General features: G+C 41.5%; 3 protein-coding genes across 5 annotated transcripts; 1 reads left to right on the forward strand and 2 right to left on the reverse strand.

Annotated features, from left to right (window-relative positions):
• The first annotated feature begins 258 nt into the window (after positions 1 to 258).
• On the forward strand, positions 259 to 12,900 carry steap2 (STEAP family member 2, metalloreductase). 2 transcript variants are annotated; one of them, XM_028435039.1, is made up of 7 exons: positions 259 to 340; positions 4,619 to 4,700; positions 5,895 to 6,302; positions 8,184 to 8,350; positions 9,650 to 10,177; positions 11,935 to 12,099; positions 12,407 to 12,900. In XM_028435039.1, exons 3-7 carry the CDS (start codon positions 5,936 to 5,938, stop codon positions 12,704 to 12,706), a joined length of 1,527 nt encoding a protein of 508 aa, XP_028290840.1. In that variant the 5' UTR covers positions 259 to 340; positions 4,619 to 4,700; positions 5,895 to 5,935; the 3' UTR covers positions 12,707 to 12,900. The 2 variants fall into 2 exon arrangements, with proteins under 2 accessions (XP_028290840.1, XP_028290841.1); XM_028435040.1 differs by lacking the exons at positions 259 to 340; positions 4,619 to 4,700 and adding an exon at positions 4,707 to 4,944.
• A 1,156-nt stretch (positions 12,901 to 14,056) lies between these two features.
• mos (v-mos Moloney murine sarcoma viral oncogene homolog) lies at positions 14,057 to 15,297 on the reverse strand. The gene has a single exon (XM_028434660.1). It carries the CDS (start codon positions 15,295 to 15,297, stop codon positions 14,185 to 14,187), a length of 1,113 nt encoding a protein of 370 aa, XP_028290461.1. The 3' UTR covers positions 14,057 to 14,184.
• A 4,201-nt stretch (positions 15,298 to 19,498) lies between these two features.
• Positions 19,499 to 27,169, reverse strand: plag1 (pleiomorphic adenoma gene 1). 2 transcript variants are annotated; one of them, XM_028434887.1, is made up of 4 exons: positions 27,034 to 27,169; positions 24,523 to 24,878; positions 21,287 to 23,614; positions 19,499 to 20,708 (listed from the first exon to the last, which is right to left on the reverse strand). In XM_028434887.1, the coding sequence occupies exons 2-3, from the start codon at positions 24,768 to 24,770 to the stop codon at positions 22,507 to 22,509; spliced, it is 1,356 nt and encodes a 451-aa protein (XP_028290688.1). In that variant the 5' UTR covers positions 24,771 to 24,878; positions 27,034 to 27,169; the 3' UTR covers positions 19,499 to 20,708; positions 21,287 to 22,506. The 2 variants fall into 2 exon arrangements, with proteins under 2 accessions (XP_028290688.1, XP_028290689.1); XM_028434888.1 differs by lacking the exon at positions 27,034 to 27,169 and adding an exon at positions 24,962 to 25,162.
• Between the last annotated feature and the right edge of the window lie 161 nt (positions 27,170 to 27,330).

Consider the following 27,330-nt stretch of genomic DNA (forward strand, 5'->3'; position numbering starts at 1 on the left):
TGATATGGGTTCTCTAAACGTTTTATATGACTGATAAAATAATATATTTACGTAGCATGACCATATGTCAACTTTCACGTCAGGTTTTGCGAGTAAAGTTAATTAGGATGCGCAGGTTTCCTACGGACTTGAACGTCTCACTGTGATTACTTTCATTTACTGGAACTCCGCCAATAATTGTTCTATCGGGACAATTCGAACAGTTTTGGAACCCTAAAAAGTTGCTCTTTGGAGCCATGTTGTTAGTTACTTGTTATTATCTTAACCCAAAAATTACACTGTTGAGGCCACAAGGAAAATACTATGTGATCAGAGTTATTTAGGTTTTAGATTGTTTGAGGTAAGATCATGAGCAGTTCGCATAAAGGCTGTCAATAATTCAATTACTAGTGTATTACGACAAAAAAAAAAAAAAAAAAAAAAAAAACACACACAAACACAGCATGAAAACGTAGGTAATTTAATTTTTACAATGATTAATTGGCTCCTCAAGTGACAATGCTCTTGCTAGGCTATTGGCATTGCAAGGCTAATGCTATTAATAATAATAATAATAATAATAATAATAATAATAATAATAATAATAATAATAATATTAAGAATAATAAGAATAAAAATAAAAATAAAACAAAAAAATAAAAATAATATTACATTTTATTTATATTGCGCTTTTTCAGTGCTAAAAAGACGTTTAACGGGGATAAAAAATGTAAGTAAGTAAGTAAAAAGACAATGTAATAAACAACAGATAGACTACAAGATAAAATGGCTACACATTAAAAGCAGTCCAGAATAAGTGAGTTTAGAGGTGTTTTCTGGAGGTGAAAAGGTCCAAAAGGTCCATGCAGTCTCCAAGATTTTGAGAGAGTGAGTTCCAGAGGGTGGGGGCGGCAATAGCTTAGTCTCCCCAGGTTGGGCGCCTGGTCCTGGAGGGAGGGGACAGGAGGTCGGCAACGGAGGAGCGGAGGGAGCGATATGAGGTATGGCGATAAAGCAGGGCAGTGAGGTAGAAGGGGTCCAGGTTATGGAGGGCTTTGAAAGTAATAAGTAAGACCTTGAATTGGATGCGCTGAGGGATTGGAAGCCAATGTAGATTTTGAAGAACAGGGGTGATATGTTCACGGGAATGGGTGCGTGAGGAAGCGAGCAGTGGAGTTCTGAATGTATTCAAGTTTATTGAGGGTTTTGGATGGTAGGCTGCAGAGGATGCTGTTGCAGTAATCGAGTCTGGAGGTGATGAAAGCGTGAATGAAAGTTTCAGCAGGAGAAAAGAAAATTTAAGGGACGGGCAAAGACGTGCAATGTTTTTTAAGTGAAAGAAAGCAGACCGGATTATGTGATTGATGTTGGAATGAGAGTGTTTGATCAAAGGGAATGCTAAGGTTGTGGATGAGAGGGGATGGTGAGAGTGGTCTGGTCAAGATGAATGAAGAAATTCTGATTGGAGTTTGTATCAGATTTGTCGGAGTTGAGTTTGAGGAAATTGTGCTTCATCCAGACTTTTATATCTGATAGGCAGTGGGTGAGGGTGGAGAGGGTGGTGGGAGTGATGGATTTAGTAGAGATGTATAACTGAATGTCATCGGCATAGCAGTGGAAATGGAGACTGTGACGACGGATGATGGAGCCAAGGGGGAGAAGATAGAGGATGAAGAGGAGAGGACCAAGCACCGAACCTTGGGGGATGCCTTGAGACAGGGGAGCAGTGATGGAGGAGCAGTTATTGATCCGAATGAACTGTTGTCAGGTGGTGAGGCAGTACTGGAGCCAGGCCAAAGCAGAGCCAGTGATGTTGAGGGAGGTTTTCAGGCGAGAAATGAGAATGGTAACCAAGTTGATGGAATCAAAGGCTGCGCTGAGGTCAAGGAGGATGAGTATAGTGAGATGGCCAGTCAGAGGAGAGCAGGAGATCATTGGTGACTTTGAATAGGGCTGTTTCTGTACATTGGGAACAGAAACCAGACTGGAAGGGTTTGATTTGACTGTTGGGGTTGAGGTGGTATTTTAACTGGCTGGCTACAACGCATAGGATTTTAGACAGGAAGGGGAGATTAGATTTGGGCCGGAAGTTAGCAAGGCTCATCACAATAAAACTATGACAGGAAGTGGCCTTCTAGTTCACATGGGTTAGATAAATCAACAACAAACATACACAGAATGACAGAAAAACACACAAAATCTCTATGAAAATGTTTTGTCCTTTCCTGTATTAATGCTCAAATTGGTCATTTTTTAAAATGCTGACATGAATGTTGATCATGTGGCCCTCTGATCAAACAAACACATTTTTATGGCCCCGCTGTGATAAAAGTTGCCTTCCTCTGGCCTAAAGCATCAAAGTCATGAAGTAATTAGATAACAAACAGTAAGGTATTTTACCTGCTTTCTGTGAAGTGTGTTGCGATAACACGTGTTGTGAATTGGCGCTATACAAATAAAGATTGATTGATTATTGAAGTTATTTTGAGATGTAATGACCTCTTTCATTGGGAAAATAAAGAAAATAAAAAACAAGAATGAACAGAAGAAAATTCATTTGTATTTCTAAACAGGTTCTCGTGCAGTTTCCATTACAATTACATGGAAATGGACAATTAATCAAATTAGGCAATGACGTCATTTCCCCTGTGCTGAAGTCCTAAAAACCTGCCACTAACACTTACATTAAACAACAATAACCATAAACACACACATGCATGCACGCACACACACACACACACACACGATAAGCACCCCTGCAGTAAAAAATGTTAAATGCTAAATAAAGAGTTTTATTTGTATGAATTGATGTGATGCCCTGATCATGAGTATGAAGTTAAAGAAATTATGCGGACAGGGACAGACTGAACAAAGGCAGCAAATACGTGAAGAGAATCAATCAGGATAAAATGAGGGCAGTTTAAAGGATGATGAAGAGCGAAGACGGGCGCGATTCAGAACAGAGAAGGGCAACTGTTCTCACAGTCAGAGCCACAACAATGTGATCTTCTGATCCTAGGGCCACATCATCGACATTCATGTCAGCATTAAGAATAATGACCAAACTGAGCATTAATACCGGGAAGAACAACAGATTTTGTGTGTTTTTGTTGTCGTTCTGTGTATTTTTCTGTTTTTTGGATTCATTTTGTTTTTTATGTCATTTTGTGTGTTCCTCGAGTCATTCCGTAGGCTTTTGCTGTTATTAGCGAGGATGCAATGTATTCCATGTCCTTTATTATTATATCTTTTTCTTCTTCCGTGATGTGTTAACTCCTCCTACACCGTTTGTCCGACTTTGACAATCAAGATATCAAACCGATCAGAAAATTCTCGCCATGTATGCTGTCGCTTTTATAATTTGTAACTTTTCAACTTTTTGAGTTATTTCTCGTGGAACTTTTTGCTCCCATCCACTTACATTAAAAGTTCCAACATTTTTTCCCCTTGCTGGAACTTTTAACCACTTCATCGTCGGCCACATGTAACTGATCCAAACCATTCAACCTTTCACATGTTCAGCTACTACCTCCAACCCATTACAACTTCTTTCAACCTTTTCAACCCATTTCAACTTTTTCAACCCATTTCCACCATTCAAACTTTGAAAATCTACTCTTCATCATCACCCCTCCTCTTCATCACCAGTCCTCTTCTTGTTAGGAGTTTGCAGGTTCTCATTTCACACTAACAACTTAGATCTTTAATTGCTCAGTCATTTTTTTTAATGGATTGCAACCATTCAAACTTTGACATGTTCAACTGTTGGTTCACTCTCAGCTCATACTGGGATTTTAACGCATAATACTGTGTGAACTGGACTTCAAACTGGTTTTCAACTCATTTCAACTTTTTTTTAACTTTTTCAATGCATTTCAATTTTTTTTTCAAATTGCGGTGCGACGCGGGCAAGCACCAGCATCCTCACTTGCATTTTCTTCAGGAAATTATTATTTCTGTTTTTTCCATTATATTTTATGTTATTGCTGCTAATGATTGACTCTGCATAATGTGGGAAAATGTAAGTCTCATCTCATCATCTTACAAAGAGCACCACTTGTATATAAGTTACATTAAAAAATAAAATATATCAATAAAATAAAAAATAAACTAAAAGAGGAAGCTTCAGTTTAAAAAAGAAAAAAAAAAACCTTCTTTTTCACATTTCCCAAATTTTAGTTTGGAGACATTCTACTTACTTGATGGAAACACACACAGTTTGAATGTGTGCAGCAGTTTAATAAAGTCAATATTGGTTTCACATCACGTTGCCATAGTAACAGACTAAGGTTAAGATGAACCTGAAAAGTCAGAGTCTTTCCTGCTCAGGATTCCCATCATGTGCACATGAAGGATCTTATCCAATATAAATTTCAGTGAAATTATTTTCAAACTAGAAATCTAATTTATATTCATATCTTAAGAATTAATATTGAAACATTGAGAGGCCCATAGCTTTTTAAGGATTGCAACAAACCTAAAGAAAAAAAAAAGGTTTTAATATAAATTTGCAGGAGATTTCCAGAGGTTACTTGATAAAATATCCCCTGGTTTTAAATCAAATATTAATGTTCAGTCTTTATTCTCCTCGTGATTTGTGTGTTGTTTATTGTGAATAAATTGTTCAATATTACTGTAGAATCTGTGACCGACGCTCTACAGGGGACGTGAAGGCATCACGCAGGCAGACGGAGCAGCATCAGCATGGACAGCAACATCCGGTGGGTACCAATCTAATCCGATCACCCGATCCGATCACAGGACGTGCGTGTGCGTGTTGACAAGGGGGAGAGTGCGGTTTCTGTGCGCGTGCATGTGTGTGTGTGTGTGTCGGGTGCGTCGTTCACAGATTGAAGGTCATCATCACTGAGGAAGATGTAGGACTGACACGCGCACGCGCACACGCACTGACGGAGTGTGACGGAGATAACATCCTCTTTGGTTTGATGACAGATGGAGATGTAGGTGTGTGTGAATCCAGGAGGAGGACGAGGGTCCAGGTCCTGGACCATGATGTGGACCATAGAGCCTCTAGAACCTGTAGATCATATGTGTCAAACTCATGGCCCGGGGGCCGAATCTGGCCCTTTGGAGCATCAAATTCGACCCGTGTAAATGAAACTGAACAATATTATCCAGGGGCTCACAGTTTTCCCCAAATTATTCCATAATATTTCCCTTAATTAAATAGAAATTGGTCACAAAATCTGGGAAATTTAAAACGTAGATCCTGTTGGGAATGATATCGGTCACTGATTGATTTGATATTGTCAGTTTCTTACATATTTAGTATTTTATGTGTACGTAGAAATATAAACTAGGAAATAATGTTGAAATTACTTGTTTTCCAACATAAAATCTGTGGCCCACTTGAGAACTGAACTAAAATTAGTTTGTAGATCCTGTAGAACCTCTATAACCCGTAGACCAGTGTTTCTCAAATGGGGGTGCGTGTACCCCGAGGGGTACTACAGAATCTGTAGAACCAGTAGAATATGTAGATCCTGTAGAACCTGCAAAACCAGAAGAATGTGTAGAACCAGTAGAACCAATAGAACCAGTAGAATATGTATATCCTGTAGAACTTGTAAAACCAGAAGAACGCGTAGAACCAGTAGAACCAGTAGATCCTGTAGATCTTGTAGATCCTGTAGATCTAGTGTAACCTGTAGAGAATGAAGAAACAGTAGAATCTGTAGAACCAATAGAACCTGTAGAACCAATATATAACCTGTAGAAGCAGTATAACCTCCAGAACCAATAGAATTAGAATAATTTGTAGAACCAATAGAACAATTAAAACATGTAGCACCAGTGGAACCAGTATTACCTGTAGAACCTGTAGCTCCTCCTGAAGCTTCCATGAGGCGTTGAAGGACCAGAGGAGGACTGATTATCACTGACATGTGTTCCAGGTTCCAGAACCAGTGAAGGCCTCTATAGAAGTTAGAGAACGATGGATTCCATCTGCATGATGAGCAGCAGTAGCCCCGCCTCCTTCCTTTCAGCCCCTCCTCCCTCTCACTCCTGTCTGCTTCCTAATGGTCTGAAAAACGGCACGTTAGGCTCCGCCCCTTCTGGCCGGCCCACCGTGGCCATCCTGGGTTCTGGGGACTTCTCCAGGTGCCTGAGCCTCCGTCTACTGCGCTGTGGTTTCCACGTGGTGGTGGGGTGTCGTCAGCCCAAAGCTGCCGTACCGTCCTTTCCTCACGTGGTGGACGTGACCCACCACCAGGACGCCGTGGGGAAGGCCCACACCGTGTTTCTGGCTATACGCCGTGAACACTACTCTGTGCTGTGGGACCTCAAACACCTCCTGGAAGGTACCAGAACGTCACATGATCACATGACCTCAGCTGCTGAGTCAGCTCTTTATTAGTTATCATTAGAATCAGAATCAGAATCAGAAATGTTTTTAATGGCCATGTACAGTTTTAAGGACAGTACAAGGAATTTGTCTTGGTAGTTGGTGCACAAAACAAACAACAACAAAAAACAAAAAAAAACAAAGAACAACCCAGCAACAATAATAATAATAATAATAATGATAAATATAGAGGATGAGGGATAAATAAAGGATAGATAGAGAATAAAGGATAAATAGGATAAATATAAATAAATATATATATATAGAACTGATCCAGTTTAGATTCAGAATATCAACCAGAAACTCACAGACATGTCAGTTAACCACAGTGTTAGTGAAATGTCAAAGGTTATTGATCCATCTCTAGTTCTTCACACTACTTCGACACACTAAAGTCACAGTGATGTCATCGTACAATACGTTAGTTATGTAAAAATATCCATGCTGTGATTTAACTCAAACTCTGTCCTTACTTACAGACCTACTTTATGTATGACTAGGAATGCACCTAAATGAAAATTATTAAATAAAATGTGCTAATTATTAGTCTTATTGCACCGTGCATCATTTCTTGTGCTTTAATTCCATCCAAGTAATGATCTTTATAACACGAACCAATCATAATGTGGCTCAGAGGATCTCTGTGAACGTGCACTGACAGACTCTGAAACCAGATTAATGTTTCTGATGCCTCACAAGGTATGACCTTTGAACTCTATATGAATATTAAAAAAAATTAAAATAAATCAAAACAATATGGTGTGTTATAGATCATGTAGATTTTCTTTTATATGCCCCTTCCACTCGTACACTCCAAGATGCATCTTGTGACAATAACTTGTTGCACAATATATTGTGTGTCACTGATACAAACCGTCACATACAAGCCTCAACATGAGGGCATAAAACTACTATTGAAATAAAAAAAAAAGCAAAAGCAAAAGAAAAGAGGAAAGTTGTTACCAGGTTATGACTGGGATAAAAACTCAGCCCTGGTATTTTCTGTCCATCCGGCCCATTACCATTATCAGTGGACACCATGTAGAAGCCGTTATTGAGTCAGTAATGCTCAACATGTGGCCCTTTATGTCTTCATTTTGATTATTATTCCAACAGAAAACTTTAAAAGGGGGAAACTTTTTAACCCCATTTTTTACCTTTGTCCTATTTTTGCCCCTTTTTTAAAAGTTCTGACACTTTTTGCAGACTTTAGCTGCCTTTTGCCAATGAATATCCCTTTTTCCTTATTTTATTTGTTCATTTCCTCAAGTTCTTTTTGACACTTTATTCCTAAATGTAGCCTTTCTTTAAATCTTTTGGCCACTTTTCATCCCAATGAGATAACTTTTGCCCAATAAATACCACTTTTTTCCTTTTTTCCTAGATTTGGCCTCTTTTTGTTACACATTTTTGCCCTTTTTCACAATTGTTTGCTCATTAAAGCTATCCTTTACAATTACATACTACCCCGTTCCTCTTTATTTGCCCATTTTTTGCCCATTAGTGACTGCTTTTGGCCCATTTTGGTCACTTTACAATCTTTTCTTGCCACGTTTTTGCCACTTTTAGACCATTTTTGGCCACCTGTTTCCATGTTGGCCTCCACTCACTTGTAAAAAAAACAACCCAAAACCGTAATGGACCAGACTGGCCCACTTTGAGTCAACGGCCTACCCGGACGATGCCCAGATGGCCAGTCCACCGATGTTGTTGTGGAGAGAATGTTTGTAGAGCAGTTCATCAATGATCAGTGTAGCAGTGGGATGTTGACGCTAAAGTTAGCACACAGTAGCTTCACAGACCTTTAGTTAGCATGTGTGTGTGTGTGTGTGTACAGGTAAGATTGTGGTGGATGTGAGCAACAACAGGAGGCTGAACCAGTATCCCGAGTCCAACGCTGAGTATCTGGCGTCGCTGCTTCCAGACTCCTTCGTGGTCAAAGGTTTCAACGTCATCTCAGCCTGGACCCTTCAGCAGAGCTGTCCTAAGGACGCTAGCACTCAGGTAGGAGTGGGACACAGTGACATGCACGTGTCAGCGTGCACTAACTGTCCTCCTGTGGAACAATGTTTTAGTATAAATGTGATATCAGTGATACTGTATATCCACCTTTATTAAGCTCTACTAGTGTTGGTTTACTAGTGAAGTAAAGGTGTCACTAGTTAGCATCATATGCTAATAAGGGGGCGGGGTAAGTAAAATTAGGCTTGCCATTGGCTTTAGAAAATATTCCAACCAATCAGTGGGCTGGATTTGGTTGTAATCCCTCCTACTTCATTTACATTAGGTTTACTAGTACTACTAGTGAGATATTTAGGCTCTACTTGTACTACTAGCAGACTAAAAACATGGGGCGCCCGTGGTTTTATGGTGGAGTGGGTCATTCAATACAGACGGGTTGAGGGTTCAAATCCCGCTCTATTCAAGCCATTGTGTCCTTGGGCAAGGCGATTTACCCACATTGCCTCGGATGAATGGCTATGAATTGTGCATAAATGTTGGTGGTGGTCAGAGGGGCTGTAGGCACGAAATGGCAGCCACGCTTCTGCCAGTATGCCCCAGGGCAGCTGTGGCTACATTGTAACTTACAACTGCCGGTATGACTGATGTGAGTGACTGGTGTGAATGAATAATGGTTTCTGTAATGAGCTTTGAGTTTCCTAGAAAAAAAGCACTATATAAATCCAAGCCATTAAAAACAGTGTACTTGTACTACTAGTGAGATATTTTAAGTATACTCAGAGTACTAGTAAACAAAAAACCACTAAACAAAAAAACTGTTTAAGTGTTTTTTACGCGGTTTTTGGTGCACTAGTAGTCAAGTAGAGTTTACCAGGAAAGCAAAATTGTCTACTAGTTGACAATTTTGTGTTACTAGTAGTAGATTTAAAATATGTAACTAGTAAAAATTCAAAGCTTTACTAGTTCTACAAGTAACACAACAACCTTTACTATTAAAACAATTGTGTTCTAGTACTACTGGTACAGTTAAAATGTAGTATTAGTACTGTTTTTAGTCTAATAGTACTAATGAAGCCCATAGATTCACTAGTAGTACTAGTAGATCCAAGGTAAATGTAGTAGGAAGGACTAGAACCAAATCCAGCTCTCTGATTGGTTGGAATACAGCTGATGATGAGCCTGAATTTACTTTCTCCACCCCCTTATTAGCATATGATGCTAACTAGCGACACTTTTTGCTTCACTAAACTGAGCACTAGTAGAACTTATCTATGGTTGAAATCACTGATGTCGTATTTATTCCCAAATGTTTTTCCAAACCCTGATATGCATCTACTGTAGGTCTACATCTGCAGTGACTCGGTGGAGGCCCGTCAGCAGGTGATGGAGCTAGCTCGTCTGCTACACTTCCATCCAGTGGACATGGGAATGCTGTCGTCAGCTCGAGACATTGAGAACATTCCCATCCAGCTGTTCCCTGGTTGGAAAGGCCCCGTCCTCGCCGCCGTGGCCCTTTCTATCTTCTTTTTCTCCTATTCCTTCGTACGAGATATTGTTCATCCCTACGTCAAACGCAAGCAGAGCGACTTCTACAAGATCCCCATCGAGATCGTCAATCGGACTCTGCCCAGCGTGTCCATCACGCTCCTGGCCCTGGTTTACCTGGCAGGACAGATGGCCGCCGTTCACCAGCTGTACTTTGGAACCAAGTATAGACGGTTCCCTCATTGGTTGGAGGGTTGGCTGCAGGGTAGGAAACAGATGGGTCTGCTCAGCTTCTTCCTGGCTGCGGTTCATGTCCTCTACAGCCTGTGTCTGCCCCTGAGGAGGTCTGAGAGGTACCTGATGCTCAACACTGCTTACCAGCAGGTCAGTGGGCCACTATGGAACAGTAGGTTAGTAGGTCACTAGTAGGCAGAAGGTCGGTGAGCCACTAGGGGGCAGTAGGTTAGTGGGCCACTAGTGGGCAGAAGGTCGGTGGGCCACTAGGGGGCAGTAGGTTAGTGGGCCACTAGTGGGAAGTAGGTTAGTGGGCCACTAGTGGGCAGTAGGTCAGTGAGCCACTAGTGGGCAGTAGGTTTGTGAGCCAATAGGGGGCAGTAGGTTAGTGAGCCACTAGGGGGCAGTAGATTAGTGAGCCACTAGGGGGCAAAAGGTTAGTGGGCCATGAGGGGGCAGAAGGCTAGTGGGCCACTAGGGGGCAGTAGGTTAGTGAGCCACTAGGGGGCAGTAGGTTAGTGATCCACTAGGGGAGCAGAAGGTCAGTGAGCCACTAGGGGGCAGTAGGTCAGTGAGCCACTAGGGGGCAGTAGGTCAGTGATCCACTAGGGGACAGAAGGTCAGTGAGCCACTATGGGGCACAAGGTCAGTGAGCCATTAGGGGGCAGTAGGTCAGTGAGCCACTAGGGGGCAGTAGGTCAGTGAGCCACTAGGGGGCAGAAGGTTAGTGGGCCACGAGGGGGCAGAAGGTCAGTGAGCCACTAGGGGGCAGTAGATTAGTGAGCCACTAGGGGGCAGAAGTACAGTGGGCCACTAGGTGGCAGTAGGTCAGTGAGCCACTAGAGGGCAGTAGGTCAGTGAGCCACTAGAAGGCCACGAGGTGCAACAGGTGCGTGAGCCACTAGGGGGCAGCAGCAAACACAAAGGGCTGCATTAATTACACCAGACATGCAACAGGCAGCCCTTGGTCTAATGTTGGGCCCCCCCAAAGTAAACACACAAAATCACTCCAAAACACATAAAACACAAACAAGAATACTGAGATTAACAGAAAAATATACAAACCAACAATAAAAGCCCACTTAAAGACTCCAAAAACTAAAAAAGTAACAGAAAAAGAAAAACACACAAGATTCCAAAAACTCATAAAACAGCAATAAAAACACACATACAGTATTTACTCCAAAAACACACAATGCAAAATCTTTCCTGTGCAGCAGTGCGTTAGCCGTGCGAGCGAGCTCCCGATTTTTTGTCATATTCGCACATTTGCAAGAGTTGAAAATATTGAACTCCTGCGACTGTTTCGCATGACGAAAGCCATTCAGACTCTATGTTGACAATGACGTCAGGCCGTCAACACGGACACCGGTCTGTTCAACCATGGAGTAGAAGCTGTGTGACCACCTGGAGCTGTATGACACGGCCTTTATATCCGGGACCGGACTATGAAGGATTTGGCGTGGAGAAGAATCAGTGAGGAGGTGGTAGTAGCAGGTAAACGTTCTCTCTGTAGTTTTCATCTTTGAAAGTCGGGACTGAGCTAGGATAGCATTAGCCGCAAACCACACCGACTTTTTTCACTTGTGGTTTATGTTTATGAGAGGAGAAAAAGGAGTGCAGTTCCTCGCTTCAGCAGGCAGTGAAACTCACCGAGTTGGATGTGTCGCTGGTGGGCGGGGCTTTGCTTCAGACGCGCATATGAAGCGAATGGAGACATTTTTTTGATTCTGAGACGCATGCGGAACGTTTCATGCGGCAGACACGTCCAGTGTTACAGAAGACGCATTCGGTGTGAATGCAGCATTGATGCTCTGATTGGTTCATTATTCTAATGCTAACGTTAATGTTGATCAGCCTGTTCCTGCTGACCAATGACTGGTAACATCCTCTCTGTGTGTGATCAGGTCCACGCTAACGTGGAGAACGTGTGGAACGATGAGGAGGTGTGGAGGGTGGAGATGTATGTGTCCTTTGGGGTCATGAGTCTGGGGCTCCTCTCTCTGCTCGCTGTCACCTCCATCCCCTCAGTGCACAGCGCCCTCAACTGGAGGGAGTTTAGCTTCATACAGGTACAGCTATTCTTCAGAAAATCAACCGCAACTTTTCCACACACAAGATTTGGAATGAGATTTTGAGTGAAATCTGACATATTCTTCGGTTTGTTACACTTTCTAGATATTCATTCACCAGTTTTACTGGGTAAAATAGTGTGTAAATGTGTGTTATTGTCCCACAACATGCATTTGATGTATTTCCATGTCATATTGGGACCTGATTTTAAATTTAAAATGAATTCTGCATGTTCCATCTATTTTCCATGCATTTGTGATTATCTTAGCCTAGCATTGATTACCCCTCCCTTTGTGTCCCCTCCAGTCCACTCTGGGTTACGTTGCCCTGCTCATAGCCACCCTCCATGGCCTGCTGTTTGGATGGAGGCGGGCCCTGGAGGAGGACTCCTACCGGTTCTACCTGCCCCCCAACTTCGTGGTGGCCCTGATTCTGCCGGTGTGTGTGATTCTGGGGAAGGTTCTTGTTCTGCTGCCGTGTGTGAACCAGAGGCTGCACCGTATACGTAAAGGCCTGGACACCAGCAGCTGGTCCTCCAGGGGCTCACGGCTGGACCCTGTAGGGTCAGCAACCCACGTGTCACCCGAGAGGGTCACCATCATGTGACCTGAGCCTCCCTCACACACACTGAACCATCCAATCACATTGATTTCCCACTGTGGGCTTTGTGTTTACTCGTAGGAATTGTCTGTGTAAAAATTGGAAAAAGCAAAATAATCAGTTCATTTTGTCACATTGTGCTTTATATTATTTCACTGCTTTAATTTTGTTCAGTTGTGTTTTTAAGTGTTTGGCCAAATATGGAGACATCAGAAATTGTCAGATTTTAAATTAAATAAACAGAAATATGCTGAAGAAAATCCCTGATAAGATGTATTTTTTCTCTATACGTAACTCTAGAAAATACTGAGCGTGAATTGTTTAAAATACCTTTTATTACTTTTTTTTAATTCTCCAAATAATCACAATAAATGTTTTTTGAAAACTGATTTTTAGGGAATTTTTCAGTTCCAAATATTAACACAGGAACTTGTAGGAGAATTATATGCACTTTTATACTCAAAACTCAGGCACAGCATTTGCAAACAGTCTTTGTACGACGCCGTATTAGAGTCAAATTAAAATAAAAAGTATTCTGAGCATTTCAAGATTAAAGTCACAATTTTATTAGATTAAAGTTAATATTTCAAGAATAAAGTTGTAATTTTATGAGAACTATATTTTTTTTATCAGATTCAAGTTGTAATATTTTGATATTAAAGTTGTAGTATTTTGAGAATAGAGACATAATTGTAAAGCGCTAAGAATTCCCAGTTGAGGTGAACCAATTAACGTTGAGATCTAAAGTAGACCACTTCCTCCTCCACAATAAAAGAGGCTATTAGCTCCAACTTAGTTTGTTTCTTTGGCCAAAACCACCACACCTTTAAAATGATCATCCTGTTTTGGATGTATGTTTTATTCTCATAAAATTACCACTTTAAATTCAAAATATTACGACTTTAATCTAACATTCGAAATTCATTATGATATGACTATAATCTCAAAATATCAGTACTTAATTCTCATAAAACTACCATTTTATTTAGATACAACTTTATTCTCAAAATATTGCGACTTACATCAAAATTTTATTGCTGTCCTAAAACACTGTCATATGTTTGAACTCCCTGTGTCCGTGCATTATTTTTGATAAAGCTAATACGTCTCTTTTCATTCTCATTGATGAGAAAAAAATTCTGATGTAAATGGATAATTTACTGTAGGACTGAGGTCTTCATCTGCTGACCAGTTCTCATCTGATATTTGATCTTAAATCACATGGTCACCATATAAAACGTTTCTTTTTAATCACCAACTAAAGTGCAGGTTTTACTGTGCACATGTGCTTTAGCCGGACTTCTTTAAATTGTTAGAAATTAAAAGCATCACTGGGTAAATATGCAGAGTCAGCTGTTCTCAGTAGAAAAATATTTTTAATGAAAACAAATTAAATCTTATATTATTAAACATTTTAAGATAAATAAAAAAGGTGCAAACATCAAAAATCACTGGAATAAAAAAACATTTCCAGAGTGTCCGGGTCACCTCTGAGGGCCACAGGAGGCCCCTGACACTGACCCTGGTCGGGGTCCATGTTCCAGAGGACCACATGGGGCCCCTGACCCAGGTTCTAGTCCATCCTCATCCACACTCTCCATCAGCTGCTCCACTACCTCCAGTACTTCCGTTACCCCGGGTCTGTCCCGGGCCTCTCCGGTCCAACACCGCCTGAGGAGTCTGCTCCACTGCACGCCCCGCTCTGACCGGAAGTCCGGGTGCTGGTCCAGCGCGGGTCGCAGCTCGTGCGCCACCACAGCGTAGAGCACGTGCTGCCGGTCCCCGGAGTAGGGCGGGTCCCGGGTGGTGAGCTGCCACAGGGTGATGCCCAGAGAGTAAACGTCCGCCTTGGGGGAGACGGAGAGCCCGCGGAGAAGTTCCGGGGCTCGGTGCGTGTATGTGCCGCCCACGTGACCCAGGCCGAGCGTGCGCTCCTCGTCACCGCCCAGCTTCAAAGAGCTGCCGAAATCCGCGAGCTTACACACGTCCTCCGCGGACACGAGCACGTTGGCCGGCTTCAAGTCCAGGTGCACGATGCGGTGCGCATGCAGGAAGGCGAGGCCGCGCGCCATATGCGCGGAGAAGCGCAGGCGCCTTGCCTCGCGCAGGGTCTCCCAGCCTCCGTAGACTACGTGATGTAGACTGCGCTCGCCCACGAAGTCCATGAGCACAGCACCGAGGCTGCTCTCCTCCCCGTGCGCGACGGGCACGCACGTGGTGGCCGCGATCACGCGCACGATGTTGGGGTGCCGCAGGTGCGCCGCGTTAAGCTCCGCCCAGAAGCTCTGCCACGATGCCAGCCGGTTCTTCGTCACCTTTTTCACCTTCTTCAGCGCCACCGTGCGGCCCAGGTACTCCGCCCGGTACACGGAGCCGAACCCCCCGGAGCCCACGGGCACCACGGAGCGGAGCTGCTTCCAGTAGATCACCGAGGACCAGGGACGGCGCGAGGCCGGACCGGGCTGCCGCTGCACCGGAACCTGCAGCCAACTTCCGGTGGACTGAGTCACCAGAGGACTGCTGCACGAGCCGCAACCAGGAGAGAAGCGAGACGGGTCTACCGGCAGCACGCGACTCAGAGGCACCGGAGAGGGCATGGTGGGGGGGGGTGGGGTTAGTGACGTCACACGGCGCCGCCTCCTCTATATGAACCACAGCGAGTCCCGTAGACCAGAGGGGGAGGGGCTCTGGTTCCAGGGGTTAACGGGTCCACGAGCAGGTTCAGCTCAGTTCACCTTAAACACCGCGCACGCGCGCACACACACACACACACACACAAACACACACACACACACACGTCTCACATCAAACACTGGTTTCACTGCTGTTGTTGAATTTTATTTAATTCTTATTAAAAAGTTTAAACCATATTATGTTTTTATCTCCCAAACACTCACAGTTACTGACTGTAACTGAGTTGCTTTTATGGTTACTTGTACTTTTTTGAGTATATTTCTAAATCAGTAATTTTACTTGTACTTCAGTACATTTTATAAAAAGTTAAGTAATTCATCACATTTCTACACCCAACCGTTACTGAGTAAATTTTGTTTTAAAATGATTAACGGACATTGTGAAACTGCATAAAATGAAATGACCAGACAACAATCAAATGCATCACATCATAGCTGATCAATCTGATTAAACTTAATGCATCACATCATAGCTGATCAATCTGATTAAACTTAATGCATCACATCATAGCTGATCAATCTGATTAAACTTAACGCATCACATCATAGTTGATCAATCTGATTAAACTTAACGCATCACATCATAGTTGATCAATCTGATTAAACTTAATGCATCACATCATAGCTGATCAATCTGATTAAACTTAATGCATCACATCATAGCTGACCAATCTGATTGAATGTAATGTACGGCACCAAAACAGCGTTGAATGGAGGCTATTTTCTCAGTTTTAGACTTCATAGATATATCTATACTTAGAGCCTGAACATTTTTATTATTTTGAATTTAATTCATTGGTGTTAGCTTAGTTATAAAATAATTATACATTGTGACAAACCTTTTATTTTATACAGATGTCTTTGTGGAAAATAAATGAAGTTCCAGTTGTGGAAGATTGTGTTTCTTCCTTTTTAAGTTTATACATCAGATGTTTACTGTATGCAAGGCCACTGTACCAAGATTTATTACCAACTATTAACATGGGGGATGAAAGTAAGTACTAACTTTTACTTTGAGTACTATTTAATTGAGCTACGTTTTACTATTTTATGTATGACTTATTTGTACTTGAGTACAATTTTAATCAAGTACTTCTACTTGAGTAGGATATCATATATGAGTACTCTGCACCTCTGCTGACTGGAGTATTTCAGGTAATCTATTACACACAGTAATTAGTGTGTCAGGCCTACAGAAACATGATAAATGTTGCAGATTCTAAAGGAGTTGGAGCTTCATGTGTATTTGAATCATTAGTGAATCAGTGGGTGTTTGAATGACTTGGTTGATAACTCTCAAATTGTTTCTGATTTAAGTTCCCAGCATTGATCTAATGATGTGTCATGTTTTATATCTGGAACCATTAGAGGTAAATCTAGCTCTTCTTCATGGAAAGACTGAATATTTTTTTTTATTGTTCTATTTTAGTTTAGTTTTTTCTTTAGCATTATCTATAATTTGTAGAAGTGTGACCTAATGCTTTTTATCTTTGATTCAGTAGCAAACTTCTTCTACTTCATTAACTGCCACTAATGCACCCTCTGTTGGGCCCAACTTGTAAAGACATGTGGCTTGACTATGGGGTCCTGGACCAGGATTGAAGGTGCAGAACTGAGCAGCAGCAGCAGCTCTGGAGAACATGATGGAGGAACAGTAGTCCCTCATCTAACCAGGAGAAGCTTCTCACAACCAGTAGTTTCTGCACATTTTTTTTTCCACTTTCAAGATATTTTCAGCACTTATAAACCCTTTTCACCACTTTTCCACCTAATGTCACATATGTTGACTTATTATCGTCACTATTAACCTCTTTTCACCATATTTCATGATTATTTTTGCCCATTTAACCACATTCACATTTGTCATGCCCATTATTTGCCAGTTTAAACTAATTATTCCAATATTGACACTATTTACCCTTTTTACTTTATTTCCTCTTTGTTTTTGGCCACTATTTGCAACTATTAACCAATGTCTGTGATTTCTAAAACCCCATTTCATTGATATTTCATGAAATGTTCATCGGGCAAGGTATGCATGAATATCATGATGGAAATAAAAATAGAAATACTTAGACAGGACTATAATAGAACAAAAATAAGACAAAAAATAAACGTGAATAGATTTAGAGTAATTTTAAGGATTTTTTCTAATCAACACTTATGGTCAAACATGATATTTGGAAACTTTGAATAACAAAATAAACTAGAATTTTTGCATTTCCTGAAGAAAATGTAAGTGAGGATGCAGGTGCTGGCCTGCTTCGTCAAACGCTACATTAGACTAGAATTAATTTAGCATTAACTGTAGCATTAGCTAAATTTAGCCTAACATTAACATTAACCTTGCATTAGATATATTTAGCATAGCATTAACATTGGCCTAGCATTAGCTAGCATCAACATTACCCTAGCATTAAGTAGAGTTAGCCTAGCATTAGCACTGGCTTAGCATTAGCTAGCATTAACTAGATTTATCATAGTATTAGCATTGGCTAGCATTATCATCAACCTGGCATTAACTAGATTTATCCAAGAATTAGCATTAGCTAGCATTAACATTTGCCTATATGAGCTAGATTTAGCCTAGAATTAATTAGCACTAACCTAGTATTAGCTAACATTAGCCTAGCAATAGCATTAACCTGGAAATAGCTTAATGTTGTCATCAGCCTAACAGTAGTATAGCATTGACGTTAACCTAGCACTGGATTAGCATTTGTCTAGCATTAGCACCAATGAGGATTTGAGTGAGGATAGTTAAGAAGAAATTTAGTAACATTTAAAAAAATAATCAAAGTGAGCACATATATACATAGTTACATACAGTATACATGCTACATGTCTTTTCCTTCCATTTTAAACCCAGAACATGATAAACCACATGGATGTAACCACAGTGAGACTTTGTAGTAAATCTGTTTATTGACACTGAATAAAACACTGGAGTCTCTCATAGCAGCAACGTGTGAGTCCATCCGGTTCTCTTTAAATACTTTTGTTTCTTTGGATGATGTCTGTGTTTGAAAGCTCCAGCTCTCATATTGACCTATAACGTCATGCTAACGTCATGCTAGCGGCGTTGGTAACAGTCTGACAGTAGTTTGTGGAGGATTCAGAGTGAAATGCAGCGGCTGGAATGTTCTCCCAATGTTCCTCAGCTCATCATCAGAGTCATGAGGCCTCACGCACAGGTGGGCGGGGCTAAAGGCACATGTATAACACTCACAGTATACACAACAACACATGGAGCTATAATATGACCTTCAGACAGGTGTGAGCTAACGTTCAAAGAGGAAGAGGAGGAGTCTGTAGCACCTTCACATGGATGTTAGCAGCTTTACACCAAAACCAACTTATTATTGCTTTGTCGCAGTGTTTGTCTCACGCACACACTCGCCGAGGGTCACCGTACACACACACACTCACACACACACACACTTAAACCCCCCCACCTCACCCCAACGACATGTGACTGAGACAGGCCTTCTGATTGGCTGCTCTTCAGTCTCATTTTAAACCAACGAGCCCATGTTCTACTGTCCATCAGGGTTGGGGTCAATTAGAATTATAGTCACGTGATTGAAAATTAATTACAATTACAATTTTAATTTAAAAAAACATGTTGCTGTCGTAAATGTAATTGAGTTCAGATAATCGACTTCGTAATTGCAATGAATATTTTATAAAAAATGTAATTTACAATGTAATTAAACAAAACTGGTGAACCATGTTACAGTTCTATGGCTTACTCATAGGCATACGTAGTAAACAATTATTAAAATGTTTCATATCAAGTTCTCTTGATCATTTTATAATTAAAAAAATATATAAATCTATGGGTATAGAGACACAAAAAAGGCTCAGACATCCACACCACAAATATTAATACCAATATATTAATTGATTAGGAAGCCTAACAAGGTATCCAAGAGATGAGAAACTAATTCGATAATAGATCATATTTATTAGTGTATTTTACACTAATAAATATGACATTTTATGGGCTTATTTATTAAAAGCTCATTAATTGTGATTGAACTTTAGTAATGGAGAATGTAATTGAGTTCAAGAAAGAAAATAATAATTGTAATTTTAATTGTAATTGGAAAAAATGCTGGTCAACATAAACATAATTGAGTTAGAATTGAACATGGATAATTGAAGATGTAATTGAAAAATGTAATTGACCCTGACCCTGACCTGAGAAGAAGATCTCAAACATCTTAGATCAAAGGAATGACGTTGGTCAGTGACACACACACACACACACACACACACACACACACACACACACACACACACACACACACACACACACACACACACAGACAGACACTTGTGCAAGGAAAGCAAATCGACACTTTTGATAAATCCAACCTGTACCTGTAAAAGTCAAACACTGGATACTGTATTTACATGTTATTGATCTCTAGCACAGCTGATTATATCATCAATACATTTGTAATGAACCAAATACGGTAGTACTGTGGGAAAAAATAATAAAGGCATGTACACAAAGTGCTACGCTTACAAAAAAAAAAAACAATGAACCCGGAACATGATGGGTTCAAACATTCAGAGTAAAATGTTTCACAAACGAACAAACAAACGATGGTGAAACGAGTCCCACTAACAGGAGGATGTGAGGTACAGGATCTACTGAGCACGAGCACTCAGAGCTCCTCAGAGGAACCGTCCAATGACCAATGGCCACGCCTGTAGCTTCAAACGTTCCAAACCTAAGGTCCGTGTTAACGATGAGGCCACTTTATTTAAAGTGCAGCACAATCCACAAATGATTGTATTAATCTGAGCGTTCAGTGGGCCGATCCATGAATAGAAATCAGTCAGGGATTGGAACCCACAACCACACGGTGATGGAGTCATGAAAAAAAACCTGGTGTGTGTATTTAACTTTGTGTATTTACTGTAGCATTTGTTCCTATTAGACACTTTGGAAATCCTGTTCCATTTTCCTCACTGTGTAAAAAAATAATGCAGTGATTGATTTTTCTTCTCCTATTTTTCTTATATTTACAGCTGACAAAATAAATGATCAAACAATGACATCTAATTACCACCAGCATCACTAACTGGTCTCTACTGGGAAACATTAACACATTTAAAGTTATCCTCCACTGTTTTTATGAATGCATCCTAAACTCTTCTAAACGTCTTTATTAGTAGATCTATGTCTAACAAAACACATTATTTTGCACCGTATTCATTTAATTTCCTTTTACAAACAGTTTTAGAGCCTGTGTTCCTCCATCTTGAAATCACGTGATTGATGATGTCACACTGCCTGTAAACTTCCCATTGTTTTCTATTGGAGTGAATAATTCAGCCTGATTTTTAGATCATTTAGTTGCTTTTTAGCTCATTTAGTAGCTTTTTACATAATTTAGTAGCTTTTTAGATCATTTAACAGCTTTTTAGATCATTTAGTAGCTTTTTACATAATTTAGTAGCTTTTTAGATCATTTAGCAGCTTTTTAGATCATTTAGTAGCTTTTTACATAATTTAGTAGCTTTTTAGATCATTTAGTAGCTTTTTACATAATTTAGTAGCTTTTTAGATCATTTAACAGCTTTTTAGATCATTTAGTAGCTTTTTCAGTCACAATGACAACTTGTGCTGCTTTTGGTTGCTCTAAACCATCAGCAAAAGTTAAAGATTGTTTACAGAAAGAGGATAAAAACATCTGTGACTGGAAATATAATCTGTGACCGCAGGGGTCGACAGTTCCAACTCTGAGATTTGGTAATAGACAATGAAGCAGAGAAGAAGAGCTCTCCTGAGGGACCTTTACTCTACCTTAAACAGTGCGCTGACACGCTCTGGTGGCTGAAGTTAGAGAGTAGATCACAGACTGTTGCAGACACACACACCCTGAGAATAGAAGTCCTTTTGGCTGGAAGTCCTTCAACACACCGTGATTTACTCGCTAACTTCAGCCACCAGAGCGTGTCAGCACACTGTTTAAGTGACACAATCTCATCCTTTAGTACCTCCGTAAGTTGATCATTTAAACCATAAGTACAAGTGGAGCTGTCTATGAAACGTAATGTAAACGTACGACCGGAGAAGAAGTGATCAGACCTCTCAGTGCTGCTGACACATACTATTCATACTATCCGTACTATTCACTGGTCATCATGTCACTGGAACAATGGAGCGACCAAAAAGCGCGACTATGTTCAAGCGACTCATCACGGACGTTCGGTGGGAACGCTCCTTTAGACATAGATCTTCTAATAATTTGAATTTGAAATACTTTATTAATCCCTTAAGGGAAATTAAGGTAAATTAGTACATTTCAAAGATTTTGGCCAAACTTGTGGAGGATCCCTCTAACACCTCTATCTAGCTTTGTGAGTTTACCAGAAGAACAACACACAAACACAAAGCAAGAACCTGTGTGATGACTAGGAAATGAGCTCCACATTGAGCTGGAGATGTCTCCATGGAATGCTGGATATCTGAGGTTACTGGTTTGTTACTGGTTTAGGTTCTTTGGAATCACGGACTCTAACACACAGGATTTCATGGTGAAGCTGAACCAACACATACAGATCCAGACTAAACCACATGTCTAAAACAACATTTGTAAAAATCTGGGTAAAGATGTCAATATTTTCATAATTGTTTGTCACTTTGTGATGAATGTTTAATCAGATCAATCAGAACCACAGAGAGCTGATGCTGAAGGTTTTAAACTCCAGGATCAGGACCAGGAGAAGAACTTTGATGAACACTGACACGAGCTAAGAAGGAGAGCATGTTTGTGTGTTTTTGCAGATCTTGTAACGATTAAATCCAAAAACAAGAGCTTGAAGCAGCTTTCACGTCTGACATATAAATGACAGAAGAGTTTTTAAAGCAGTGATTCCTAACCAGAGGTACGCGGACCCCCGCAGGTCCTTGAGCAGCATGCAGGGGGTCTAGGACTAGTTTAAACCACACAGACTCCCAAACATTTAGACAATAAATCCTCTGATTAGGCTGAGTGTGGGAACCAAAGTGCTGAGTCGCTAAAAAACATCAGGAAGACACTCGTTAACGTGTGCGTGTGTGTGTGTGTGTGTGTGTGTGTGTGTACATACTGCTTATTGAAATGCTTGGTGGAAGCGGGGCAGGGTAGTGGGGGTGCTCAGGTTGGATATGAAGGCAGGGATCCCCAGCAGGGGGGGCTCTGCAGCCTGGGGCTCTGCCTGTGGCTGGGGGGGGGACAGCTGGACCACAGTAGTGGGGTCGTCACTGGACATGAAGGGAAGCCCCACCCCCCCACCGCCCCCCACCTGAGCATACGGGGGCCCGTTGAGCGGCAGGAAGTTGAAAAGCTGAGAGAAGTCCATGAAAGCATCGCCCCCCGCTGAGGAAAGTTTAGAGAGGGGCGCGTCCTCACCGCCATCGTCCAGCTGGGGCAGCTCCATTTTGGAGGCGGAACTTGTGGGCTCATGGACAGTGGAGGAGGAGGAGGGAGCGGAGTTCTGCAGCTCCATCAGGTAGCTCTCCAGCTCCCCCTTCAGGCTGTACTCGGCCCCCGGCGGGAAGAGGGCGTACGAGGTCAGGGGGTGTTTGAAAGGAAAGGGGTGGGCGGAGCAGCTGAGAGGGAGGGGCTCTGTGTCAGGGGTGGGGCCTGTGTACAGGTTCAGCTGGTGCGCTCTGGGCAGCTCACCCTTAAAGTCATAGACGTCCGCCTCCAGCGCATCAGAAGGCTCCATTTTGACCCTGAGCAGCTCGCGGGCGTGGCTCTTCTTCACATGGCGAGTCAGGTGGTCCTTCCTGCCAAAGCGCTGGGCGCAGTACTGGCACAGGAAGTCCTTACGGCCTGTGTGCACCACCATGTGGCGACGCACATCCTTGCGGGTGTAGAAGCGGCGCTCGCAGTGCTCGCACAGGTGCTTCTTCTCTTTGGCGCCCCCAGAGGACTTCCCCGCATGCGTCTTCAGGTGCTCCAGGAGGACGGCCGTGCTGGGGAAGGGCTGCAGACACACCTGGCAGGTGAGGTCCCCGCTGTTGGCGGCGTGGAGCGCCAGATGGCGTTTGAACCCCAGCTTGGTGTTGTAGCTCTTGCCACACTGCGTACAGGTGAAGGCCTCCTTGTGGGGGTCGTGGGTGTGCAGGTGGTTCTTCAGGTGGTCCTTACGATGAAACATCTTCTCACAGTATGAACACTTGTGGTTTTTCTCTGGCGAGTGCGTCGCCATATGCCTTAGACACACAAACAATAAATCAGACGCACATAGGACATCAGGGTTGGGCTCAGTTATAATGTAATCACATAATTGATAATTAATTATAATTATGCCGTTATTATAATCAAAATTGTAATTTAAAAACATCTGTTGCTGTCTTAAGCGTAATTAATTTGAATAATTAAATTGTAATTGAGTTTAGATAAATTACTATGAAATTGTAATTGCCATGAAAATCTATCAAAAATTGTCAATTATAATTTAATGCAAAACTGTGGAACCATGTTACAGTTCTACACATATGTAGTTAACAATTATTAAAATATGTTTCTATCAAGTTATACCACATTTTACCATATATACGGTATATATAAATCTATGGGTATACTGCAGGGTTGGGGTCAATTACATTTTTTCAGTTACATTTTCAATTATCCATATTCAATTACAAATGCATTACAATTATTTTTTATCCTCAGAAAGTCAATCACAATTACGTTCTCAATTACTAAAGTTCAATTAAGGTTAATCACAATTATTTAGCCTGAAATAAATGACCTCATAAAAGTTAACCTTCCTCTTGATTAGCTTTCTGTTAGCATCTCTAATGCTAAAGACATAGAACTGAAACGTGGTTCCACAGGTTTGTGTTTAATGTAATTGTAATTGACAGTTTTTATAGAATTTCTATTACAATTACAAAGTCAATTATCTGAACTCTACAATTTAACTATGATTACAACAGCACTCTGCGATGACTATTGTTGTAATTTGCGCTATATTAATAAAGTTGAATTGAATCGAACAGATATTTTTAATTATGTCATAATTATATCATAATTGCAATTAATTACCAATTACGTGATTACAATAACAACAGACCCAAACCTTGGCTAGCATCATGTTAGCGTGTTAGCTAGGTACCGTAGCAGCTTGTACTTGGAGACGAAAGCCTTGGTGCAGTCTGGATGGGAGCATCCGTACGGTCTCTCTCCTGTGTGAGAGTACGAGTGAACCTTTAACTTCTCCACGCTGTTAAAGGCTTTCTCACACTCCTGACACGGGAAGTTCTTCTTCAGCTTCCCCTCGGCCCTGCGGCGCCCCCCTGTGGGCGGGGCCAGCCTGGCTTTGTCCAGGACGTGGTCACGGTGGCCCTGGGTTCCTGTAGCCATGATGCCCTCAGGCAGACCAGCTACATGGACAGGGACCCGGGTCCAAGCAGAACTGATGCTGATGTTATATCCAGTTTGAAGTGATCAACACGGCCCGGACTCGGAGGCCTGGAGGGGGCGGAGACACAGAGAGACGCCACAGAAACCATCTTTAGCAGCAGAAACAGTGAATAACAGACAGACAAACTCACCCAAGGTATGAGCTCACTGATAGGCTGCAAAACAATGACGTCAGAAACAGGAGGAGGGGCTAGAAGAGGTTAAAGACACGAGGAGTAATGGGGTTCTCAACCTTGGGGCCGCTAGACACTGGGAGGGAGTCGACAGATGCCTTCAAGAAACCAAGAATATTTTCTGAACAATTTGAGAAATCACTTTTTCTATACCAAACGACACATTTTAACCTATTTTTATCACTTTTTCTTGCCATATTTTTGCTTTTTTTTAATGCATTTTTGCTACATTACTCCTAATTCTGACACTTCTACATCACATTTCAATGTCTTTTATGAACATTTTTTTCACTTTCTAGACATTTTCAGCACTTATAAACCTTTTCCATCACTTTTCTCTATAATGTCATATATGTTGACCCATTATTATCACTTTTAAACTCTTTTCACCATATTTCATGCTTAGTTTTCTCCAATTCAACAACATTCATTTGTCCTGCTCATTATTTGCCAGTTTAAACTAATTGTTCCAATATTGACACTTTGAATCCTTTTTACCACTTTTTGTCTGTTTTTGGTGTGGGGCCAACACTGACCTTTGTATTTTCAGTTCATTTTCTAATCAAGATCATTTCATCATCATTATTATGGTGATAATAATTTTTAACTGAAAAATAAACATTGTCGAACCCCACATTTTAATGTTTTCATTTGTTTATTATTATTTTCCACTCTCTCTCAAGTACCGCCTGTAGTGCCATCGTGTACCTTTACCCCTTTGAGATACACTGTTCTAGAGCTTTCATCTGAGCATTTAGCTCAGTCAGAGTTGCACTGGTTCAGACTATATGTAAACAGGATGGTAGGAAGTGTTCAGCATTTTAAACCGCAGTGATAAATAAAGAAGTTATGCGGAGGTTAGTGTCACTCATTCAGGATAAGAGAGCTTCTCTAAAGGGCCAGATGTAAATCATTGTTTTAATTACAAATAAAATGGGTTAAAAGTGACCAAATATGGTGGAAAAGGTGGTGAAATGGGATTTTCAAAACCACAGAAATTGGTTAAAAGTTGCAAATTAGAATGGACAAAAACAGACAGGAAAAGTTTTAAAAGGGTTCAAAGTGTCAATATTGGAATAATTAGTTTAAACTGGCAAATAATGGGCATGATAAATTGTAAATGTGGTTAAATTGTCGAAATAATCATGAATAATGGTGAAATGAGTTTAAAAGTGACAATAATGGGTCATAATATGTGACATTAGGTGAAAAGTGGTGGAAAGGAAAATGTCTAGAAAATGTCTAGAAAGTGGTACAAATGTGCAGAAAATGCATTAAAATGTGATGTAGAAGTGTCAGAAATAGGAGTAATGTAGCAAAAATGCATTAAAAGGAGCAAAAATATAGCAAGAAAAAGTGATGAAAATATGTTTAAATATGGCAAGTTTGGTGTAATTGCAGAAAAAGGGTAAAAATGGGCTCAAATTTCTTGAAGACATCTGCCGACCCCTTCACAGTGTCTTGCGACCCCAAATGGGGTCCTAACCCCAAGGTTGAGAACCCCTACTCTAACCTAGTGGATTCTGGTCCTGAACCACCCTCTGTAGCGGGTTAAACAAACAGCACAGGAGGAGAACCTGTAAACTCCGCCTGTGTGCACATGCATCCTTCATCTAATCAGTGTCGATCACATCAGATCGTGTGACATCATCAGAGGGCGGGGCTTGGACAAACCCAGCTATGTAAGGTGAAGAACAGGTGGAGAGTGTGTGAGGGTGTCAGTGATGGAGTCATGGGGACCCCAGCCCGGGCTGCCCTTTCTCCTCCCGGCTCCATGGAGGGTCCAGCCGCGCACACGCACTCCCGTTAACTTCCGAATAAACTTTCACTAACTTTACCACTTCCTCTGAAGCTTCCCGGCTCGTGCCCGACCTGTGCTGCCATCCCGTGTGTGTATGTGTGTGTGTTCCGACTTCATTAACTCCATTAAGTCCAACTTCACCCAGCTTCACTCCTCTCATAATTCCAATAACCCCGATATTTTAATTCAACTGCTGAGCCACCGCTGTTTTAATTCACGCCAAACTTACCCTGGTCGCTTTAACATTCTTTCCGGTGAGTTTTTCTCCACTTTCATCTGTTCTCCGAATTTTTAATAATTTTTTTCTCATATTTTTTGCGAGACGCGGCGGGCCTGAAAATTGTTTGCTTTCTCCTCTTTCGAGCAGCCATTGTGTATGCGCTGCGATGCAACCGAACTACGACGTAGACCCGCCCCCTCATGGTCCGCCTACCGTGTTTGTGTGTGTGTGTGTGTGTGTGTGTGTGTGTGTGTGTGTGTTCGTGTTCAGAGTTCACTGTTGTGTCCCCGTAGCGCTGTGAAGCCT

The sequence above is a fragment of the Gouania willdenowi genome, chromosome 20, assembly GCF_900634775.1.
Source record: "Gouania willdenowi chromosome 20, fGouWil2.1, whole genome shotgun sequence".
Lineage (NCBI taxonomy): Eukaryota > Metazoa > Chordata > Actinopteri > Blenniiformes > Gobiesocidae > Gouania > Gouania willdenowi.

Bases quoted from the DNA above. Each gene is read 5' to 3' on its own strand.
- steap2 (XM_028435039.1), top strand. From the start codon at position 5,936: ATGGATTCCATCTGCATGATGAGCAGCAGTAGCCCCGCCTCCTTCCTT. The intron at 10,178-11,934 runs GTCAGTGGGCCA...GTGTGTGATCAG, and splicing joins TCAACACTGCTTACCAGCAG to GTCCACGCTAACGTGGAGAA. The intron at 12,100-12,406 runs GTACAGCTATTC...TGTCCCCTCCAG, and splicing joins GGGAGTTTAGCTTCATACAG to TCCACTCTGGGTTACGTTGC.
- mos (XM_028434660.1), bottom strand. From the start codon at position 15,297: ATGCCCTCTCCGGTGCCTCTGAGTCGCGTGCTGCCGGTAGACCCGTCT.
- plag1 (XM_028434887.1), bottom strand. From the start codon at position 24,770: ATGGCTACAGGAACCCAGGGCCACCGTGACCACGTCCTGGACAAAGCC. The intron at 23,615-24,522 runs GTACCTAGCTAA...TGTGTGTCTAAG, and splicing joins TCCAAGTACAAGCTGCTACG to GCATATGGCGACGCACTCGC.